We start from the raw sequence: 24,135 nt of genomic DNA, 5'->3' as shown, positions 1-24,135 counted from the left end.
CTTACTACAATGAATTTCTTTGATAAGAAGAGCTACTTGAGGATTCACCTTATAGAAGGGAAATATTTTGAGGGTATATGGCAAATACAGTACTCTGAATCCTGTGTTTCCACAGTCTTACCTCAACCTCCATCAGTGAATGTATTTTTGTCAAAAAATAACACTTGGCAAAAGCTACTTGACATTGTGTTGCTCTTGGCAAGCGTTACACTACACTGTGGTTTCTCCATTCAAAACTTCAAGCATTCCATCATTTTTGGGTTGAATCAGAAATAAGTTTATCCCATTAAATAAAAGGATATACAAGTCCTTTCCTAAAGCATTGGTTGGCAATGCGGCATAGGAATGACTCCTTTATCTTTCAGCTCATAAGGATCTTAATAATACAAGTTTCAAGGAATAATATGAAATAAGATGTCAAAGATAAGGTATTAGGTAACTAAACCTATAACCCTTATGTGCCTTGAAAAAAATTACTTTAATTTTTTGGGGCTGAACACAATGAGAGGAGCTGGGATTTCTGAAACACATCATTATTCACACAGGGATAGATGAAATTGTAAAGACTGAAAAATTAACTGTGTAAAATTGAACAGGGAGAACTATCATTATTGAAGCATTTTCAAATGGTATGTCATGTGTCATAGTAGGCTTTGATAAACTAGAGGTGTTAAGAAGGTGTCTTAAAATGCCTTTTCCAATCCCTTCCAAAATATACGCTGGGGCTTAGGGAGTGCTCCCAGAGCACTAGCCCGACAGAGGTGTTGGAGGGGCGCAGCTGCGATGGGAGCTCCGTGCGCTCGGTCCGTGTCGGGCAGGCGGCGGCTAACAGGTGATGCGGGCACCGCCTGAGCGGCCGCAGAGCGGGGGGCGGCCCGGCCCGGCCGGGCTCCGGCTCGGGGCAGTCCGCGCGGCCGCCCCGCTCCGGGGCGCGGCTGCCGGCTCAGCCCCGCGGCGGCAGCGGCCCCGGGGAGCTCGTGGGGGGGAGGCAAGCGAGCCCAAGCCCTCCCTGTCCCGGCAGGGAAGGGGTCGCAGCCGCGGCCCCGCGGGCGGGCCAGCCGGAGCCCCGAGCCCGCCCCGCGCCGCGCGGGTGGCGGGGGAGGCGCCGCTGCCGAGGCGGGGCCGCGCTCCTGTTCCCGCTCCCTCTCCCGCTCCCTCTCCTCTCCCTCTCCCGCTCCCTCTCCTCTCCCTCTCCGCTCCTGCTCCCGCTCCCATCCCGCTCCGCTCCGCCGCGCCCAGCCCCGCTCCCGCTCCGCTCCGCCGCGGCCCCGCTGCGGCTCCCGCGGCCCCGGCGCGGCGGTGCTGCCGCGCGTTCCCTCCGCGGCTCCGGCCGCCTCCCGGCATGGACGTGCGGAGAGTGGAGAGCATCTCGGCGCAGCTGGAGGAGGCCAGCTCCACAGGCGGTAGGACGCGGGCAGCGCGGGGACGCGAGGCTGCTTCTCTGAGTTAATCTGGGGTCTCGTCCCCTCTCCTCTGGGCAGCAAGTCTGGCAACTTGGCGTGGGGCGGGGAGGGACGAGCTCCCTGCCCGCTTGCGAGGCGCGAACGCACCCGTGGGCCAATGTGTGTGTCTATGGGGACAGTGAGCAAACGCTTAATGCCTGGGATCTCGGGCTAAGAAGCGTTTAGGGGCTTCGCTAATGATGCCTTAAGATGCCTGCTCTCACCCAACTGGTACTTTTGCCTTTGCTGAAACGACTTGGGGCTGGGAATGAACCTCCAAGGCACAACCTCTAGTTACCAGCTCCCAGGAGGTAATTTTGGTCAGGCGCCCTAACACCTCCCTGCTTTGGTCTCCGTTGTACCTCTCTAATGCCTAAGTGGCAACAGTTTGATGGAGACCAGCTTCTTCTGGTAAGCCTTCTTTGGTGCCTTTCTTTCTCTGTACTTCAAATTGCAATTACACATTCACCTGAGAAGGGCTCCAGGATAGCTTGCATTTTAAGGAGGAAAAAACCATGCCTTGCCATCCTCCACAGGGATTGTGATTCCCAAAACTCACAAAAGAGTTTTTCCCCCAGTTATTTAAAAATGAAGCTTCTTGTGTGCAATATATGTAAGAGGATGTTGCCAAGAAAGGTGTTCAGCTCAAGCCAGCAGGATAAAGAGAGGACAGTTGGGCAGTTAATGAAAAACTTTGCAAAACAGGCAGTCAAAACCAGGGCAAACTTCTTTTCTTAGAAAAGATGTTTCTTGCTGTGCAGCTAGATTTCTCATAAACTGTGATTGCAGTGTAGGATAGTAGCCTTACCAACAATTTGTTTGAAAGACACAGTGCAATCCCATCATTGGCTTGATTTCTAATGCTTCAAAATGCATCTTCTGCTTGCTCGGAGAGGTTTACAGATGTGTTCCCTGCTGGACTGTACCTGGTTTTTCTAGTTTCTTAATGTCCCATCTTTATTAATATTTTAGAATGTGTAGCCTTCCATGTAGGATACCAGATCATTTGCACTGGGGATAGGGAATTTTTTATTTGATGATGCTATCAGCTCAATTGTAAATCCATATCTGCCTTTGCACTTCATTAAAGTTTTGGGAAATGTGTGTAGTAATTATAATTATCCAACAAGGGACGTGGGCACTAAAGTGGTGTTGTGATACTTATCGCTACTTTTCAGATCCAACCCCCCGCAAGTAATAATTTAGGCTTTTCCCTTCACGTACCATTTCAGCCTTCCAGCTCTAGTCTGTTAGAGGTCTGAAAGTCAAACTGTTTTTCCATAACACATACAACATCAGAGACCAACACCGAGCAGGCTCTTGGCTACCTGTGCAACCACCGTGCAGGACTGTTCAGGCTAAACAAAACTGAGGTCATGATTTACACACAGTGGATTTGTACAGCTGCTGTTGATGAATTATTTGGTTTATGAATCATTAATGTAGGTATTGAGGCATGAAGAAAGTTTAAAGCTTAATGGCTTTTCTTACAGATATAGTTTGTGGTAGCAGGAGTGTTCATACAAAAATTGGGGAAATATCTGAATTCGTGTTGGGCAAGTAATAGGAAATACCCAGGTGATGTTTTTATGGAAATTGCCTTCAGTTGAGCCATATATTAGATGTGTTTTCTCTTTTGTTTCTCCTGATATGCATGTGTAGTAGTAATTTAAAAATTAATGACAGCTTTAATTCATTTCATGCTTGTAATGGTGAAAAGAAGTAAGTTACAGTTTTGCACTCTTTTAGAGCAAGAAAAATATGACTGAAACATGACATACTGTGGGAAAAACATTTCTCACAAATAAGGTTTTATGCCAGAAAAAGAATACAGAAAGATAAAAATGACAGAGCTAAAAGGAAATACCTCCTTTCTTTTGGAGAATAATGCACATTACTCAACAGATATCTCATCACCAGTGTGACTTGATGTGATGTGAAGCTAACAAGTGTCTAGCTTCACTCCTCTGGGCTTTCTTCTTATGTGAGAGAGCCCATTTATTTTCATCTTCCCACAGTTTTGGCCCTTTTTCGTCTAAACTTTCCTTTACACTTTTCTCTAGCTGTCTCCCTCCAGGCTCTTAAACGTTCAACTCATTTTCAGTGCCATCAGCATTTCTAAATGTACCTGTCTGTTGCATTTTTAACAAGGAAGGTGGATTTTTTTTCTCATTAATTCTCTTCAAACAGAATCACAGCTTCAAATGTTAGTAATTTTTAAATGGTAATGCCTGCGGTGGAGTTGTTACCGGGATTTGATGTTCGTGCACGAGAGTCAGAAAATGAAGCCAACAAAAATGTGACTGTTCCTCAATTTCGTTTTTCCAAATGAAATACAGCCCAAATAACACACAGGCAGCTAGAATAATGAGAATTATTAATGAAAAAAGCAACATTTTGTGTCTTTTAACAGGTAGTAACTGCCTTAAGCTGATCTTCTCCTTACATTTAATCTTGCACCTTGCAGGGCACCTTCTGATTCAAAGGCATTCAAATTAATGCCAGTTGAAGCACCACTGAGAGTTGTTGAAGTATGAGACTGTTTCCTCTGTGGAATACCGAGCCATTGTAAGGATGAATTGTTTCATCCCTCTGCCTCATGAAATTGTCTTTATCAATGTTTTATCTATCAGAAAGCTGTATTTGTGCTAGTGATAGCCAAAACACATTCGCTGCTGGGTAAAGGCATGCAGTGTCTTGGCAAAATGAGAAGAGCAGAGGGAGATTATCAGTAAAAGTTTGTATGGGTAAAAACAAGTTTAATCACAAAATGTCCTGTGGGTTCAATATCTAGGACAAACTTAAGCTGTTGGGAATTCTAATATGAATAAGACATTATTACAGCAACTGGTTGCTTTGCTTTCGGGTGTGATGAATTCAGAATGGGCATTGTGCTGACCAGTATGACCATGCCTATTCAAAAACCATAAATATTTATGAAAGCTATGGTGTCATTTATGACAAGATTTTAAGAGTTTCAGTTATTAGACAAGGCAGTTGCAAATTATTCTTGTTAAAAGAAAGGCTGTAATTTCTATATTGTGGGCAGAAGTACCACAGGGGACCAAATAGTATTATTAAGCAGCATTTATCCAACTTTAAGTTTACTTAGAGTTAAATATTCTCTGCCATACCTCTGAGAAATCCTTGTGCACTAGTGCTCACTTTTACTTTTAATGAATGACTTGGTCTTGTTGCTTGGGGCATTCTTAGAAGACAAAGGAAATAGTGCTAAAAGGACAAAAATGATATATTGAATAAGCTGAAATTAGGAATTTAGGAAAATGGATGCTAAGAAAAAGTAAGAAAATGGTAAAAATATACTGTGAAACAATTGCAGGAAAAAAAAAAAAGGAAGAGTTGGGAGGAGGGAAAGGAGGAAACAGATTTTGTATCTCACACATTGAGATACAAAATTTATTATGTGTTAGTGGTATGTATTGGACCAATTTCTTTATATCCCAGTTGGGATTCATCTGACACAATGAAAAGCAGCCAGTGACTCCAAGTGATTTGCACCAATATTCACACCAGTGTCAAAGCTGGTTTGTCTGGGAGTTCCATGCAAAGAACATGCTGCCAGTCAAGAGTCAGCATCACTATTTTTACTAATGATCTGTTGTCACCAGACACTCTTCTTCATTGGACACTTAAGATTCAGATAGAAAGGGTGCTGGACCATCTTGTCTAGACTGTGCTAGAAGTGCTGCTTCCAAATACAATACTTTTTCTCTGAAATCTGCAAATACACAAGGGAAGGAGTAAATTAAATGGACTCATGAACTAATAAAGGTTATATATGTGTGATAGGCATTCAAGGAGATGCAAATATATTCTGTGTAAAATATATATTCTACTCCTGCAGGATGGAGGAAACAATTGACACTTGAGTGAACTGACTGTGGCATAAGCCTCTGTATAAAATTTGAATTCTACCTCCATCTCCAGTTCCTCTGTTCAGTGAATGTAAAGAAGTAATTTTATACAAAATTCTGTTACAGAGAGTCATATTTGACATGAATACTGAAAATGCAGGCTTTCCATCAATATATTTTTTCCATCATGCAAATACAATTTTTACAATTTTTACTATTTTTACTACAGAGTTCTTCTTAATTATTCTGTGTGTCAGGATTAATACCTGTGCTCAGAGAGTTGATATATAAATAACTGAACATCTGGACCAGCTTCAGGTATATTTGGCTTAGAGAATTTATGCTTTCCAGGGGTTTTTAGACATTTTGAAATGTAGAAAGGCAGATATGGTACCTAGCAGTAAGTGTAGCATCAAAGAAGTAGCTGGTGTGTGTCATGGAAAGCTTTTACAGTGTATCAGATAAGCACTTAGGACTCCTGCTTTGGGTTGGAGCTGAATATTTGATCTGTGCAGCATTCAGCTGTAATCTATCCCATCTCGGCCTCTCAGTTTGCCATTGTGATTTATTCGGAATCTTTGGCACTTGAAAAAGAAAGTATCTAAAAATACAACGCCTGATTGCTTCACTATTTCATAGATATCTGCATGCCTGCCAGGCTGTCCTGCTATCATCTCCCCACCCCCCTCCCCAATTCTGCTTGTCCTCTCATTCTTTCAGGTTCTAAAATTGACTGTATTTGAACTCTTCCTTGCCAAAAATGCTCACCATTTATTGTCTCCTATGGGCAGAGGCCATTGCTCCTATTTGAGATGAAAGAGAAAACATTAGCAAACAGTTGTGGTCTTGGAAGTCAAGGACCCAGTCTGAACCAAATAGGATTCCCTTTTTTATCAGCACACACTTCAATTAATAGGCTTGGGCCTATGCTGGGATATTAGAAGTGCAGATACCAAATTTTCATTATTTGGAGCACAGTGTGGCAGAGCAGGTGGAGGTGGTTAATGGGATGGTTGGTCTCCATAATGTTTGGCCTGAACTGTAATGTGTAGCTGCATCAAAAGCAAATGGACTACAGTTTAACATAGGCATTTGTTTTTTTTATTGTAGTTGTTCTTTCAGAATCCTGGTTTCTCTGGCAAGGGTTTTGCTTTCCATTGCTTTGATAGCTAAGTAGTGTTTGGCCTGGATTACCCACTGAGTACACCAGGTAGAATTAGGAAGAGAAGTGTTAAGTGTATGGACTGTTTGTGTTTTGAAGCCTACAGAACTATGGAAAGCATGGAATCCAGCTATTCTGTGATGTTCTCAATTATTAGTTCATAACTCTGTTACAGGAGTCTAAGGCTCATACAGATTATGGTTTGATTTTTTTTTCCCCCTCATCATTTTCCATTCTCACACGCTACAGGAGAGATTGTTTCTGTTATCACCTTCATGCATGCAGCAGCAGAGGAGGTTGGGCTCTAGATTTATTTCTATGAATTTGGGAGATCTGAAGATAGCAATAAACTGGCAGCAGTTTAAAATATGTGGTTGGGTTGAAAATATATTGAATCCATTCACCTCTAAGAATAAACCCAAACACAGAATAAAAGCTGTATATCTGAGCTCATACTGTGTTTTATTTCTGGCAGCCCAGCAGAGACTTAATATGGTATTAAAAGGAGCTCTCTGTCAGAGATCTGAAAATAAATATATTGTTTCTCTTTTATATTCTTTTTCACCTATAAAACAAATTTCTTTAGAGTTACACTTTATAGTTGTGATTCTCTTTTATGTTTATAATTTATATTGCAGTAACACAAACAGTGGTGTGAAAATCAGATTCTTATGTGTCCACTGGAGAAATGAACTACAGGTGGAAGGCATGATAATAGAGAATTCTAAAATATAAATGTTTGCCCTATTCAGAAAAATAATGCATTTCAATGTTTGGATTTTATTGTAGGAGATAATATCTTTCTTTGTCTACCAGGTATTTTTCACCAGATAATGCATAATCTCCAAGCACAGTTAAATGCTTAGCACTACACAGTGCATTATACCCATATGCCACAAAGTTGCTAATTGGTGACGGCATAAAAAGAAATATTCCAACTCTGTATGTCCTAGGACATGGACTTCAAAGTGGTTGATCCATATCATGCAGTCAGTAAGAAAGGGTTTGCTATTTTATTGACAGGTAAAAAGCCCTTCAATTTTACTGATAATATTTTCTTGTTCTCACAATTTTCAGTTACCTCTCTACATCTCCAGAGAGATGTATTATGAATATTGCTGTAGTTATTAGGCTTTAGTAGAGAAAATCTTACTTTTTTAAATCAAACTTTTATTAATGATTGGGAAGGAATATTTAGGATTTATTAGAAAGGTAAACAGTATCCATAAAGTGTGATGATGGGTCTGATTCTTCACAGTGGGAACAACCAGAACAGCATGTCATCACAGTGGGTAATTTGATTATTGTGACTATTCATAAACTCTTTGATACCAGTGGGAATAATTGCAATGAATAAGGAATTTTAAAATTAAATGTAGTTATTTGACTTAGAAATTTCAGTGATATTACAGAATATGTTATAATAAAAACACATTGAAAAACAAGTTTGTGCTAAAAGATATGAAGAAAAGATCTATCCAAATTATTTGCAGTAAATTGAAAAAGAGAAAAAAGATTGTTTTTTAAAAAAATAATTTAACATGGGTACATGATGCAACTTGAAATGATCTTTTTGATCTTTTGAAAGTCACACTATATAACATCTGTCAGAAGTGCTATTATAACTGAACATTGAGATTTGGGCTAATAAGTAGGATGCTAAGCACCATAAATTAACAATCTATAACAACATTTTCAAAATCCCTGCACCAGTACTAATATGTTTTAGTTTTTTTTTTTTTAACGTAAATGTCACAGCTCACAGTTTCAAAGAACACTGGAGAAAGATTGACCCTTTTTGAGATTGTTTGTTTTAGAGTGTGCCAAAGCATGTTGCACCAGCCGCTCCTTGGCATTTTGCAGCAGCAGGGGCTTCCTCGGGTCAGGGGAAGCCCCTACACAGACACACGCAGACACACGCAGACACACACAGACAGACAGACAGACAGACACAGCACCGTGGCTGGCAGGAGCATCCCTGTCTGTGCATGTGCTTTCCCTGTGCAGGGGAGAATGGCAAGTGCACTGTGGGATTACAGTCCCTACCTGAGCGGCTAAAAGGAAGGCAAGGACAAAGACCAAGAAATGCCTTTTATGTGTGTGGCTTTAGTGGTTCCTGAGCAAGTGGACTCTGGGATGTGCTGTTCTCTTGCCTTTAGAAGAGATAATTGAATCCTGAATCTTAAAAAATGTAGGAGAAAAGTCCTAAAGAATAGTCCATTGAAGCAATGTAACAGAGGTATATCAGGGATATGCAACCACAGATTCGTGTTTTACTTCATTGTGTGCTGGTAGCAGTATGATAGGTGTTTCCTCAGATCACCATAGGTCTTGAATTTTGACAATACAGCTGGTTTTAACCAGAGGATACCCAGATCTCCTTAATCATTCTGACTGTTGACTTGTATTCCAGTGCTCAGAAAGTGAATTGTATACTGTGCATCTTCTGATTCACTCTTTCTATTCTGTGTATTATTTTCCACGTTGATTTACGGACACTTGAGGTTATTATGTTTTCTGATGTGACATTATAAAAAGTATCACCTGTTGTAATTCTATCAGTAAAGAAAGATAAATCTAGGCTGTTTGAGGTAATTTGTGGTGGCAGCATCCACCTGCTGGTAACTGAAACAAGTATGCATTAAAATTTATTGTTATTTTTAAAAAGGTGCTGTAATTGACATCCGCACACACTTAGGTGCTGCCCTGCTTCCTACACAGACAGTCTACCAAATCCAAAATGTCTAAGAGAAATAAAAATAAACAAACTAGATATGAGGATGTGCAATATGATTAAAAGACAGAGAATTTCATGCTGTTGTTTAAGTAACTAGGTCTACTTTATATACTGCATCATTCATTGATCTTTGTGGTAGTGATGAAATGGGGTTTCCCAATTTCTTTTTTTTTTTTTTTTTTTTAAATGCCACATTGTGCATTATCTTCCCAGTCTACCTTCCAGAACTGGGTAAATGAGAGAAGTACCTTTGTGCCTAGGATCTATCTACTCCCTATGTTGTTTGCTTCAAAGATGTTGCTTCCAGCCTTCTCTGCCTGGTAGATGGGCAAGAGGAGGTCAAAGAGCAGGATGGGTTTGGTAGACAGGTGATAGTGTTGCCCTTTCTGCCTTCTTTTACATGATGATGACTACAAACCTTTTTGCAGGAGATTGACACCTCCAACTCTCTCAAGCAACAACTCCTGCTTCTGTCTATTTGTCACTTGGAAGCACATGTGAATCCCTGACATAAGTGGGCACTTTCTGACTTTCTTAGCATAATCTTTTTCCTCAGAGGGATGTTATTTTTATGCTACATGCTTCTTTCTTGATTGGCTGATTGTCAGAGGAGAGTACATGATGCATCCAGTGGAACTGGTGGTCTCAAATGCACGTTTTATAAAACAGAATTCTGATAGACTGGAGGAAAGATGGCACATGGAGGTTAAAGAGAAGAGGAAACAGACATGACTGAGGGTATAGTGACATAGTTCTTTACATGGCACACCTGCTGTCAAGTTTGTCCCAGTACCTTAAATCTTTACTAAAAATGTGCACTAGCAGGATTTAAAATTAGGCAGACTTATACACCTTGTTGATTGCTTAACTTGCAGGGATGAACAATATTTAGACATTATTTTGGCTCATAAAAACACTTTTGTCAGTTACACCTTTTGTTTGTATTCAGCTAATTTTCTCATGCTAAACTAGAATAAAACAATTCTGTGTTTCAATAGAGACTTATAAACATCTCTTCCTGTATCTAAAGTCTTTGAACCACCCCAGACTTGAGAATCAGTACATTTTCTTGTTCTTGAAAATATGGGAGGTGTTCAGCTAAAAGCCCATGTTGTACTAAAAAAACCAAACCTCTAATCTTAATTTAGCTTGTTTTACTTTGCCTGAGTTAAAAATGACTGCTTATACTTAGAAATGTAGAGGTAGGAATATTTTGACCTGCTTAGATAGTAAAACTATCTAAAAGGTGTCAGTAAATTTCTAATGTCTTATTAAGCAATGTTTTAGCAGCAGTTGCTTTAATCAACAGCACTTAAATTACTGCTAGGCTGACAATCTGTTAGGACTTTTTCAATTGAACAATTTAGAAGAAAGTAGGCTTTTTTTGGTGCATTTTTCTTTTCCTTTAAAGAACCCAAAGCATTAATAATGTGTTTTCATGTAAGCCTTTTCACAAAGAATACGTACAGAAATGCTGTCGGTTGAGTGACTAATTCCTCCATGAAAATGAGCAAGAAAACGTTGATGGCATTATCAAACCACTATTTGGTAGGTAGCAACTCACCATGCTGCCTGTGGAGATGGTGTACTTTCCATTCTGCAGGTGTAGTGTTAGAATTAATGAGTATGTAATAGTAAACACACAGTTCATTAGGTAGTTTCTTGTTGCAACAACACAGAATGCTTTGTGTTCCAAGGAGGGTGTGTATTGATTAAATGCACCTTGCACTTAAACAATTAATATAGATCTTCTGGATCTATCAGTGCCTGTTTAATTGTGATTGAAAACTTTGCAGCAGTTGCAGTTCAGTACAGTGCTTGTAACTGAGGATCATTCTGTTATTCTTGAAAAGGATGCATTTACTCATAAATGTTTGAACAGTTGACTTTAATCCTTCAGATTCTGAAATTTCTTACAGAGAAGGGAAGAAACAAAGCTTATGTCTCTTCCTGCATAGTCCATAATTTCATAAGCCAAAACTGGGGCTGTAGGGGATACCCAACTATATTGACAATACGCCTTGTAATGCTAGTATGATCTTATCAGGCTAATATAATACAAAAGAATACCAATGTGAGAAGCAAATAAAAATATCAAAGAGAACCTGTTTACCTATTAAAAATAATGGAGAGTATTTCTAATCCAAATCACCAAATCTGCAACTTTTAAGAGTCAATTATTTACTTTTTTGGAAACAAATCTTTGTCAAAGAATGCTGAGATTTTTGTGTAATACCTTCATTTAAGAAAAAAAATTGAGGAAATATTTCTTCATTTCATTAAAAGAAAAAAATCCTACTGCTGACAGAGTTGTGACTTTTCAGGCTGAGGACAAAATAAATAGACATATAGTCAGTCAAGTTTACATGTCTGTATTTGTCTCTGAATGCTAGGCAGACAGTGACTAACCAAGCTGACTGCATAAACTGTGTGTAATCCATACAGCCTGCTCAAGGCAAAAGCCTGATACAAAATCCAGCTCAAAAATTCTATTACACTGGATTTAATTTGTACTTTTGAGATAAAAGCAGTAAAAACCCACGGAATCACAGAAAAATGTTTTAGAAGAGAAGTTGCAAAGTCTTCCTGTTTCTCCTGATACCCCAAGGCAGGATCAAATATTCATATTCTGGTTCAGATGGTTTTTTGCTCAATGTACTTAAAATTCACTACTACTGGGTGCTTTATGACATTGCTGGTTAATCTATTCCAGAATTTATCTTTCCTGATACACACTGTTTCCTGCCCTAAAGTGAATCTTACATTTAAAGCCTGGTACCCAAAATGGATGAAATACATAGCCAAGATTCTATAGTACTGAATAGGACAAAAACTTTCTTTGGTATGTCTTAGATTTTTGTCTTGTTTATAGTTTTAAGTCTGAACTGCTGTCCCTTCCACAGCAGCCTTCCACCTGTCCTCAGCCTGTGATTTAACATGCTCAGCAGTGGCAGACTTCCCAGACAACTTCCCAGTTGTCACCTAAATAGTTTTTCCTCCATTCTGTTTCAACAAAATGGATAACTTCTCTGGAAGTTTACTTGATAGGTTCTAAATTATCCTTTGCAAATGATACTTGGTTTTGAGTATTGCTTTTTATCTTCTAACTTTCAAACTTGTTGGAAGCTTACTGACTTGAAATTGGAAAATTAAAAATAGGGTAAAGATTTCAACTTATCTGCCTATCACAACTGAAAGATTTCAGCTTGTCCCTGTTGATGGTAGTTTTTCTCATCCTACAAGAGCTCTGTAGGTTACTGCTTCCATGGAGATCAGCTGTTCCCAGTTTGTGCTGGGAGTAAGTTATGCCCTGGCAGTGCACAACTCTGTATGAATCAGTTCTCAAGAATTTGGGATGAGGTAGGAATAATTGTCTTGCAAGAAATAACAACCATCAACTTTTCCTCATCTCTATGGGAAGCTTGATGGAAGGCTTTCTGGATTCTCAAGGGCCTCTAGAATTCTTTTATGATCTGAACAGGTATTCCAAATAAATAAAGAAGCACAGCTTTAACTTGCACTGCTTTCCAACTATTTATTGCATTTGGATCTTCAGAAAGAAAACTTTGTCAGTGACCCTTTTATGAACTCTATCTTTTCTAAGAATGTTTTATCTCTTGAATGTTTGATATGTAGCATGAACTTAGTTCTCTCTTCCATAAATAAAAACTGAAGACAGTTACTTTAAACAATTTTTTAACATGAAAAGTCAATGTCACAGGCAATAGCGAAGCTTTTGAAGTTTCAAGCACTTCTTATTCAGATTATTTTTATCAGTGCTGTACCATCTTACACTTGATAAGATGTGCCTCCGCTTTTATGAGTGTCTTTACTAAATGCTATTATAATGGTAAAACAGGGTGTGCTCATTCCTCTCTCATTTTTCAAGGCTGTATCTAGGAGGCTTTAATCAAGAAGATGTCATATATTTTAACTTTTATACCAGCTTAAGCTTTCTAGTTATGATTTTTGGCATGCATACTCCAAAAGTATTTGACTTTTGTCCACTGCCTGATTAAAAGCACCATTAGAATGGCACTTGCATATGAATGACTGTAGAGAATTTATTATCTGTCTTTCCCAAATTCATTTTTATAGTCTGATAGTTTAGAGATATGGTTCTTTAAGCTTGTATCTCTGGGAGAGTTCTGTGATAGCTGGTCTGTGGATGCTAATAAATTAAACTGTGTGTTTGACTTCAGTTGTGAAATGTGATAAAGCTGTTTTAACGAGCCCAGGCAGAGGCTTTTATCAGGCATTTCTCTGGAGGCAGGGAGCTGGTGCTCTGGCTTTATACCAGTCAGCATTCCTGGCTTTGGCTTTGCTGGGAAAATGTTACACTTGATTTTTATATGAATGTATAACATCACCTTTTCTGTATACTTTGGGAACTTCACAGTGTTTTGATTGACAGTTACTTTGTTAACATCCATCACAAGTAATCTATTTTATACATTGTGTGTCTTTGTCTTCACGTGATTTATTCTCCCTCTGAATTTTATGTTAAGTATTCTACAAGTATATCATTCTAGCACTGCCCTTGTCCTTCAGAACAATTTTGTTAGACAGTTGACCTTAGCTGGAAATAAAGTGTGTAGTGAGTTCTATTTGTTGTGTCTGTTTCTGGGTAACTTTTTATTCGTCTTCTCATAAGACTTTTATGAAACTATTAAGCCAGTAATAACGTACCTTTGATAGTACTGTGATGGAGAGATCTGCATTATTCTTGGGCAATGGGATCACAGTGTTTTTGACCAGAATTGTCACCATCTTAAATTACTGGACACTTTCTGAAGTCTTGAATAATAATTTGTAAGTGATAGAGAAACAAAATTGAGAAGTCTTGTGAGAAAAATTGTTACTTTGCCAGTCTAGGCATTTGGGCTGTGCTTACATATGGGAAACAGTAGCTCAGCATAACAGGGGGAAATTGGGTCATTGATTAATAACAATTAAGAATTTTTAGAGTTCTGTGAGTGTCCAAGACACGGACTCAGACCAGCAGGGAATCGGAATCGTTTATTCAAAAGAAACAATCTGGTTTTGTATACTTTTTCAAGGCACAGTATTCCCTTACCTGGTAATTCTCACTACGTGACCGATCCCATGCTGCCACGTCGGCAACGCGTGTTCTGAGTGTCCTTCTGTGGGGACATCACGCGCTGTCCACCCGTCTGTCAGCTTCCAGCAGGCTCCTCTCCATAGGCTCTGCCACTGGCACCTCCTGTGCCCAAAGAGACAACCCCCCTGTGCCCCCCCATGCCACCATGTGCCTCTGCAGTCACGTCCCACAGCCTGCAGCTCCACTCCATCCCATCTCTTCCTACAGAGTTCCACTTCTGACTAATTCTATTCTAGTTCAATTGGCTAAATGCCTGCTTATATTGGTAGTGCATTAAGTGAGCTTCTAGAGCACATCTTCCCACTTAGTTTCACCTAAAATAATCTGTGTATTCCAGGTGCGTTCCATGATGTGAATCATTAGTTGACTTGTGAAAGCACACTCCTGATCTGAGTGGAAAAGCAAATAGGTCCACATGTCCAACAGCATTCTGGGAGCTTTCCTATTCTCTGGTGCCCAGAAGTTCTGTCAGCTTGTTTGAACATTTTTATCTCTTCGGCAGAATTTAAATATGATGCTTTCTATCTCAAGGAATACTTAGGGAATCATGCTAATATTTTAGGGATTTTTTTTTTCAAGATTAGGCCTACTTATTTTAGATTTTACTATATTAATACCTCCAAAATTATGTCTTTTTAGGATCAAATTCTCTGAGAGAGATTTTCTTAACATCTAATCACCATCATCAAGCATCATCATCATTATGCAGAAGCTGCTTCTCATTTTCTGATAGAGAATGATTTCTGGTAGTGTTTCTGCTATCACTTGCCTGATTGACAATTTGCAATTAATTCTTATTGTGTGTATTCAGGCTGCTTGTTTAGTTGTGACTGGAACAGCACATGTGCAGAACATATTACAGATCTGCCATCAATGCGATGCATTCTTCAATAGGAAAATGTATAACTATGTCAAAAATAAACATCATAGAGTTTAACAGCAGAATACCTTTGTGCTAGAGTTTCAGTGCTGGACATGGTAAATACACCATCTTACACTGGCTGTTTGCAGAGAATTCTGCAACTGGATGCATTACATCCTGGTAACTTGTTCTAATTTCTGTGTTTCAGGATGCTGTTGCTTGTCCAGAGAGAATATAAAAGTTCAGTAAAAATTGAGAAAGAAAATTAAGTCAATAGTACTGTAAAGAGTCTAACCCTGCATGAACACTGTAATTTTATAAATTACATTAGTTTGTTATGGCACTAGAATTGGAACTTTTAGAATAGTTGGCCAAAGTGAAGCTTGTTGAATGTTTCAAGCCTCTTTCAAGTTTGAACATATGCATTGTGTAGGATGTTCCTTGAACACCCTGGCTTTGAAATCTAAGATTAGATTGTTTGCTACAGAAATACCCATAAAGCCGAATTAACTTAATTTTATATTTGTCAAAATTTCATGCTGAATAACTACACCTCACAATTTCTTTCTATGTTAAGGAATCAAATTTATATTCAGAGTGATTATACTTCTTTTAAACATTACTAAATTGCTTCTAAATCAAATTATTTCAAAGATGATGCAACTGCCAGTTTTATTCTTAGCTTGTGCAAGTACCTTCTTAGCCTACTGCAAAAAATCTTTTGAAATCTCAAATTTATGCAGACTTATCTCCCATATTCAGTTAACTTACAAAAAAATCACACAGGTTTATTTTCCCCAGAATTTTATAATGGAAAGGCTTCCCATAATGGAAGCTAAAAATAGAAATTATTAATAGTAATTTCTTGAAGTTTGAAAGTGACTGGAAGTTTCTATTCAGCACTGGGGAGGTGATGCCAGGAGGGCACCCAGTGTCCATTTCTGGGCTCCCCAGTACAAAGGACACATGGGCATAGTGGAGAGAATCCACCAAAGGTCCACCAAGGTGATGAATGGACTGTAGCTTCTGTCCTATGAGGAAAGGCCTGGGACTGTTGGCCTGGAGGAAAGAAGGGTCAGGGAAAATGTCATCAATGTAAATCAATACCTGAAGGGAGAGAGCAAAGAGGGTGAAGCTCTTTTCAGCAGTGCCCAGTGACAAGAGCACAGCCAAAGGGCACAAACACAGGGGCTTTGTTCTGAACATGAGGAATGGGGGAGTGACCAAGCACTGGGTACAAATTACCCTTGGAGGTTGTGCAGTCTCATTCCTTGGAGATATTCCAAAGCCATCTTCAGATGGTCCTGGGCAAACCTGCTTTAGGTAGCCCTGCTTGAATAGGGAAGGTGAGACCAGATCACCTCTGAAGGTATCTCCCACCTCAACTGTTGTATGATGCTGGGACTGAAATGGACAATACTATTTTAAAAGAGTACATGAATTGCAAATAAATTTCTTGAGATGCTTGTGGGATTTTCTTTGTGTTTTTCATCTTTGCTCACATTTCCATCCACAGTTTTGTATATAAAAGTTATTTCAGGGATGGTTTTCACTGAAGAGAAAACTGGTTTAATATTTTTCAGCAAATGGCAGGGAATACTGTTGTTGCATATGAAATTGAAAGAGTGGTTCTGCAGTGTAAGATGCACTTAACCAGTAGTTCATGGGTTGGAAATGATGCTCAGAGTTAAGTAATTCAGTTCTCAGAACACTGCATAGGCACACTAAATCCCCCAGTTTTCTTTAACATGTACTCCAACATGTAAACACTCAAGCATTGCATATTACTGCCATGATCTATTTAAAACCACTTTTTGAGAATGGACTGTTGTGTCAATATAATTTTCTTTTCTGCTAAGACTCCTGCGAGTTTTGTATGCTTTAAAATAAGATCTGTTCCTTCTGCCATTTCTCTACAGCATTTCTCTAGATCTGTCTGTTCAACCTTGTTGGTCATGTTTTTGTGAAGAGCCTTCAGAGAACATTAATAGCTGGAAATTTGAGTCATAAGTGTGAAAATGTTGGATCTGTATACATACACACATAGAGCATGAAAAAAATCAAAAATAATTGAATTTTCTGTTTCATTGTGTTGGCGTGTATGGTACTTGATAGTGCTTTACATCTATAGTGTTAGTAAAAGAACTGAACAGAAAAATAAAAATACTGATGTGGGTAAAATAAGGATACTGGGTTTTACAGAATGTTTCCAAACCTGAGTCTCGGATGTGTACTAAGGTGTCATCTTTTCTCAGGGAAAATGTAAATTAGGTTATAGGTTCTGGATTTCTTTCATATTTTTCACTTTAAGTGATTTTGAAAGTTTTTTATGTATTATAGCCCACAGCAGCAGTATCTAGAAATTACATAATGACCCACTTAAGAAATGCAGTCAGAATAGATGCTGTAAGACTGTGGTTTAACTCACATAGAGATGTCTCCAGTCAGGGCAAAGAATTTTGCAGTTACTTGTTGAACACAGGCAGTTGCTCAGCAGAACTCAGTCAATATTAGCCTATTTTTTAAAGAAAAATGTTTGGTGATTTTATCATAATATAAACCAGAACATTTTACTCTTCATTATTATTTGAAAATACAGGACCTTTTCATGTAACCTGAGATTTTGTCCTTAATGCCGGGTGGGATATGGATATCACAATTATAGATTTGTTTCTCTTTCTTTTTTTTTTTTTTTTTTTATGCTGATAGAAATGTGAATCTTTTATTACTAAAAACTGTTGTGTTAAGGAAAAACACATTGAAATGTTTGAGGCAAAAGCATGAAATGTTTGTGCTTTCCAAAACTCTTATTAAAAAAGAATGGTCTCCCATAGTACTTGTTCATTCTTAGGACACAGTATCAATTTAATAGCATTTGTTGCATTTTGCTAAAATTAACCAAAAAAGCCCCAACATAGACAAAGCCCCAGTCTTTTAAAACTTTACAAATAGTTTTGATTTAAATTTTTGATGATCAGATTATATTTTGTGTTGAAGGCACACATGGGAAAATTACCCATTAGATTTTACAAACTCATGGGAGTTTAATACTCTGAGATAGCTCTGATGGCACATCTGCTCTCTAACATTTCTGAGGCAAGATAGCCTTTAATGAATGTCTTCATTCTACATGTGTTGTACAAAAGACTCCATTGGGACATTTGTCAAGATATCTTGCTGTATTGAAAATATAATCTATTACACCTTCTCAATATTATACCAGTTATTTTAGTAGAGAGAAGACCAGTAAGTTCAATCAATAATCAATAATTTACTTATTATACTCACCTAAATTTTTCAAAGTGAAAATAAAAACAATTAATTTTAAAAAATGAAAGTTATAATTTCCATATAATAAAATATGGCTACATCTGTACCTCAAATAAACCACCAAATATTATAAGAACTGAAGCAATGTAAAGAATTTTGAGGAAATACTTCAACTACTATGCTTGAGCTTTTCAGTACATCACACCTACCTGTATTAGATCTGCTAATCTTATACTACCTTTTGGCTAAAAATGTTGGACTAAATTGAACACAGAAAGTATCCATTTTGTTCTGATTTGATTTTCTTTTTAAGATATGAATTATGCTCAACATGTTTCCACTTTTTCAGAGATTTTTTTTCTTCAACATGAGAACTTCATAACTACATTATGAATGTTCATACTCTTCCACATTAGGAATACAATTGGCATTTACTGGCCAAACCTCCTACAGGTAACAGACTATCAGAAAACTGCTTCTCTACAAGCTGGCAAGCCCCTTGTTCTTGGAATGTGCTGTATTTGCAGCAGAGAGCTCTGTGGTGCTGCATGGTGAAGTCTCAAGGAATGTATAGCCAAGGGTGGAGAAAGTGATGTTAGTATTTTGCTGGGAGTAATGCAATTTCCTGGGACAGGTGTCATATTCAAACTCACAAAGTCGTAAGTGCAGAGCACAGTGTAGGTGAAATTGCAGAGACCCGAGCTGAGTAAAATTTACACAAAGTGGTAGAGTGGACTTTTGGAACTCCTTTGCTCTTAACACCTGTATTTGATGATGTAGAGTCATCCATAGCAGAGGTAAGTCATAAATTCTGACTGAACTTATGCTTGAAAATGAAAGATATTAAGGTATTTTTAATCAGGAGACAGCCTTGCTCAGCTTCTTCGAGCTCTGTGAGACAATCATCACTACTGAAGATGGTAATCCATGCTCTAGATTGCAAGGAAAAGGTATTCAGAAGAGCCTGGTTATATTAGTTTTCTACCTTTTACCAATTAATGTAGAACCCCTTCAAGACCATGGCTCCTGCATTCACTAAGTACAATGACTGTTAATGGTAGCTCGGGCCAGCCTAGGGATACGTGAAACCTTAGTTATAGCCAGTGCTAAGTGCTGCATGTAGGCATCACTTTTAGAAAATAAAATCACTTAGGTTCAGTTACAAAGCTCTGGAATTAGTAAACTGATTTTAAGGGGAGAATTAGTGAAGTAATTTATTCTTTTTACACTGTTTCTTCTGTCTTGCAATCAAGTTTAGCTTTTCAGGTTGGGTACTGAAAGTCGATAGCATTTTTTTTTAATATCCTGTTTATTAAAGTTGAAGTTAATGAGCCCCTAATTACTTTAATGTGGATGATAGACAGCTTAGATACTATCCTGTGATTAATCTAGGAAAGGAGTCTCATAACTAGTAATAGGGGAAGCACTTACATTTTAAATTGTTTTTACTGAAGAGCCACTTTTTGCAGTTTTATGTGATTATTTTATAAAAGCTCTTCTATATTTTGAGTGCTATAAACACTTGCTTAAACATTTGATACTTTAAACTTCTGAAACAAAGGATAATGTTCATGCTTTTCCTTTCTGTACATTTGAATATGTCTGAAGATACATTGCATCATGCGGTAGTATTAGATCTGTATTCAAACAAAATAGAAAAAATAATGGGGGAGAAGAAAAAGAGGCAGAGATTGTGTCTATCTTCCCATTGTTGCCACTGTTTTTTTGATCATAAGTGATTATCATGACTAGATGTCTTCATGACTTAGTCTTTAAAATGTATGATGCAGCTGTTTATTTATGCTGTGCTTGTAACTCCCTTTAACATGAAAGGAGAAACCATGCAGCAAGAGGATGGGTTTGATGCTGCACAGTCCGTGCCTAATGGGGTATTAAAACCAGGGTGGCAGTCACCTGGCTGCCTGGTTTATGCTTCTGTTCAATCAGCCTAAGACCTTTCTTTCCATAGGTTGGCAAAGTTTAATTTTCTGTAAGTAATGAAGACTGCAGTTCAGCATGTTTGATGGAATAACCTAGGTTCTTTGCTGTTCTATTCAATTTATAATTCAACCTTTGACAAAACCAACCAAATATTGATGTTAGGTCCTCCCCTTACAGCTTGTCTATTCACAGAGTTCTTATGGATTCCTGTGGGAATTCTACCCCCTTGAGGACTTGCAAACATAGACTTACTAAAGCTGTTTGCAATTTAGCAAACTCTAATGAAGTAGGTTAGGTTGACTCATGTTCAATGGCATTAACTTCCCTTGATGATTAATTCAATTTTTGGAGACATTTTTCTTCCTATTCTTAATGTCAGTAATTTACTTAAACAGCAAAAAGAAAAGGAAAAAAATCTGTAGGCATTGGAAGGGAGAGCACTATTGTGAATCCTTTGCTTCTCTCTGTGGAAATCTTAAAGTATAATTGCTGTTTTTTGCTGACATCAAATTTCAAGGGTTCTGCAGAGAATAGCAGTTGTTCTAAAATACAATTGTACTGTTCAAAGTGCACTACAGGGTCCTAAAATCTCTAGTGAGTTGTCCCTCTATAAAAAGAAGATTGAGACTAAATTCTGTGATTATTAGCTGTTTTGTAAGATGAATTTCAAATAAAATAAAGATTGTCCTGACAAGAGCAAAAGAGTTTTTATGGGGTTTTTTATGGTTGAGACATGCAGCAGCACTTCATACAAATGTATGGGGTTTTGGCAAATGTGGTGTTCAGTGAAATGTTATTTGCCATGTATATTAGATATTTTCAGACTGTATAATGATAATAGAAGGAAGAAATAAATTAGCATTTTGTTTCCTAGTCAAATCACAGCTTTATGACAAGTTTACCTAACTCTAGTCTCATCTAGTTATTTTTAACTAGATGAGACCAATTTTATTTTTAATGGGGAAAAACTATTTTTATTTTTAATGGGGAAAAACCTTTCACTTACCTTATTTTGCTTCTTATGAAATACTTGTAAAAATTTGGAAACCATCTATTCACAACACATTGCTTTACTTTATTGGGCCCATTATTGTTTTTATAGTCATGACAGGTTCAGGTTTCTGCATAAAGGAATTGGGGTTTCTTTAACAACTTTTGGAGATAGAAAATTACCACTATAATCAACTTCTTATTTCTACACGACTGCCATTCCTTGACCTGTTTCTTGTAAAGGCTCAGAAGAATATTAAATATGTAGATTGCATGAAAGAAGAACTATTCTGAAATTTCATAGAAGTAAGATAAGGCCATAATTGATATAATTTTCTGACTAAATGGCAATACACTGTTATGGCTTGAATACTACAATAATGTGATGTTTTTCCTTTTCTTGCATGCTTTTTGGACACAACAAAGCAACAATATTCTGCCCAGTTCATACAGATCACTGACAAATACTGCAGTTTAGGAGAACTATAAATGTGTTAATAGCCCTGACAATGTTGAGTTTTTTTGAAGGGAGGCTAATTATGCTACTTAGAAGATCACTGTTCACAGCAGAATTCATCAGAGCCTTTTTTCAGTCAAGCAGATGGTTTAAAATTTCCACAAAATTCAGGGTTGAGCCTGTGGGGAGAAGTTATGAAGTGCATCACAATGGAGCCAAAGCTTTGGCAGTTGTGCAGCCCAGTCGCAGGGGTTGTGAGCCACAGCAGTGCCCACCCCTCCTGTGCCCTGCTGCTGCATGCAGGCACCTGCCTCTTGCTCTCCCACTGCCAGCCTCGTGCCAAGCTGAGGAGGGGACTCTTCCAAAGCATTTGTACTTCAGCTTGCAGCCTCCTCAGATGCCCAAGAATGGCTTACAGTGCTCAGTTTCATACCGCTGAGAGCACTGCTATCAACCCTAGTCTTGAGGTTTTTCGAAAAAGTGATCGCATTGTAATCATCAGTGCCTACGTGTTCTGGCTTTCATTGGATGGATGCCTCAAGGAACCAAAAATGCTGAATTCAGAAGCTTCTTCTACAATTTTCTAGCCATGTGATAACTGGTAGTACTGAAATGATCCCTGTGTTGGATTTTTAAGTAGTTTCTTCATATTATGTGGCTTTGCAATGGTCTAGGCCCTTCCTGGACATGCCCACTATTTAGAGAAGCCTGATAAACCTGATGATGTCTTTTAGTATTGACCTTTGGAGAACACCGGTGATTACTGATTCACCTCCCTTTCAGGAGATGAAAATGCCTTCTCAAACAGCTTAGAAATGTATAAATGGAGATTTTAGTGGATTTGGGGGCATTGGAAATTTATTTAATACTTCTGTATATTTTTATCCCGCTCATTATTTTAAATATCAAGTGCATTTATTAACAAAGTTCAGGATTGGTTAAAAATGGTAGTACATAATTTTCATGTATAAAAAAATCTGCTGTTGCATATTTTGTGACTGTTAAATTTAGCAGAACTGCTGACAGAGATGCAATTCTTGTGCATGTATGCCTTTTTTTTTCCCCAATGAATTTTTAGAACAACCAAGGATTTTGGTTATTTTACTATCAAAATATTAATGTCTTCAAAGAATTTCTAATATCCAGGGGGTTAACAAGCTAATAAATGGGTATAAAGTTACTGCACAAATGTTGCTCTATTTTTTATTGATTTGCTGCTCAAAAAATGAGCAGCAAATTACATTTGAAGCTCAAAATGTAATATTTTGAAATGGAGCAAATACTTGTATTCACAACTGTATCCTGGTTTTCTAGATTGTTTAAATAGTAAGAAGTAGGCACAGAAAAAAATGCAAATGTTGGAGGTTTTTTCAACATTATTTGATTTCTTTCCTCACTTTAATTGGAAAAATATTGTTGAATACATTGATATTTGGATCAATACCTAGGATAAAGAAATAGGATATTTCCTATTTCCTGTGCAAGTAAAATTAAAACTCTCTGGGTTTTACTACAGAAATGGTTGTTTCATTTTGCTATATGTGTAGAATAAAATGTCCCTGGTTTTTTACATGCAAATATGGGAAAATAAAGAAAAAATGGTATAAATGAAGAAAAACAAAAACTACTTATTTTCTTAGAAAAGATGGGAATCGTGTCTAGACTTATGCCATGCAAACAATTATTCTAAACAGCAAGGAAAGATATTTAGTTTCCAGAATTCCCTTAAAACCAAAGATCTGATTCTTAAAACTAAAGACTGTGGAAGAACTGCCACAGGTGCTTTCTGAGGAGCCAGAAAAAGCATGTCAGATCACACATAAAGAAACCCCTTTGCTTTCTTTGTTGCTTGGTTCTTAGATTTCCTGTTACCATCTGGCCATATCAATGTCCTGGATTGTTAAAGCAGTAGATTACAATATTTGTGCTATCTTCTTATTTTGAGGCTTACTGCTGTGGTAATTTGAGTGCAAATTAAGCAAGAGAATTCAGTAGCCATCCAGTGCACAGTATTTGAATAGATTTTAATAACGTGCACTACTGGAGATTATATAAATGATTTTTCTTTGAACTTTAATTTCTTCTTTTTATAAGTATTCTAAAGTTCTGCTGCATTAAACCTACCTCTCTCCCTTTATCAGTTACTTAAAAGGAAAGATTTTTATGTGCCAACATCAAGCAGCTCACGCAATGTTAACTGAAAGCTAATTATGGTTCAGAAATTTTCTGTGCTTAGAGCTGATTATACCCTAAGCCAAGAAGTGTCCCCCTGCTTGG

General features: G+C 37.9%; 1 protein-coding gene across 4 annotated transcripts in view; it reads left to right on the top strand.

Moving 5' to 3' along the window:
- The first annotated feature begins 706 nt into the window (after window positions 1-706).
- The window catches only part of KCNIP4 (potassium voltage-gated channel interacting protein 4), a 384,348-nt gene continuing 360,919 nt past the window's right edge, over window positions 707-24,135 (top strand). Inside the window, exon 1 of one of the 4 annotated variants that reach the window (XM_021554440.4) lies at window positions 707-832. In XM_021554440.4, coding sequence (XP_021410115.1) covers window positions 784-832 — 49 coding nt within the window. In that variant the 5' untranslated portion in view covers window positions 707-783. Of the gene's footprint in view, window positions 833-1,094; window positions 1,404-24,135 lie in introns of those variants that run through there. The other 3 variants (XM_021554439.4, XM_021554445.4, XM_085578566.1) reach the window with 3 other exon arrangements.

Source organism: Lonchura striata, chromosome 4 (assembly GCF_050655825.1).
Source record: "Lonchura striata isolate lonStrDom1 chromosome 4, ASM5065582v1, whole genome shotgun sequence".
NCBI lineage: Eukaryota > Metazoa > Chordata > Aves > Passeriformes > Estrildidae > Lonchura > Lonchura striata.
Note: the sequence above shows the minus strand (reverse complement) of the source record. Positions and strands in the feature narration are given on the sequence as shown.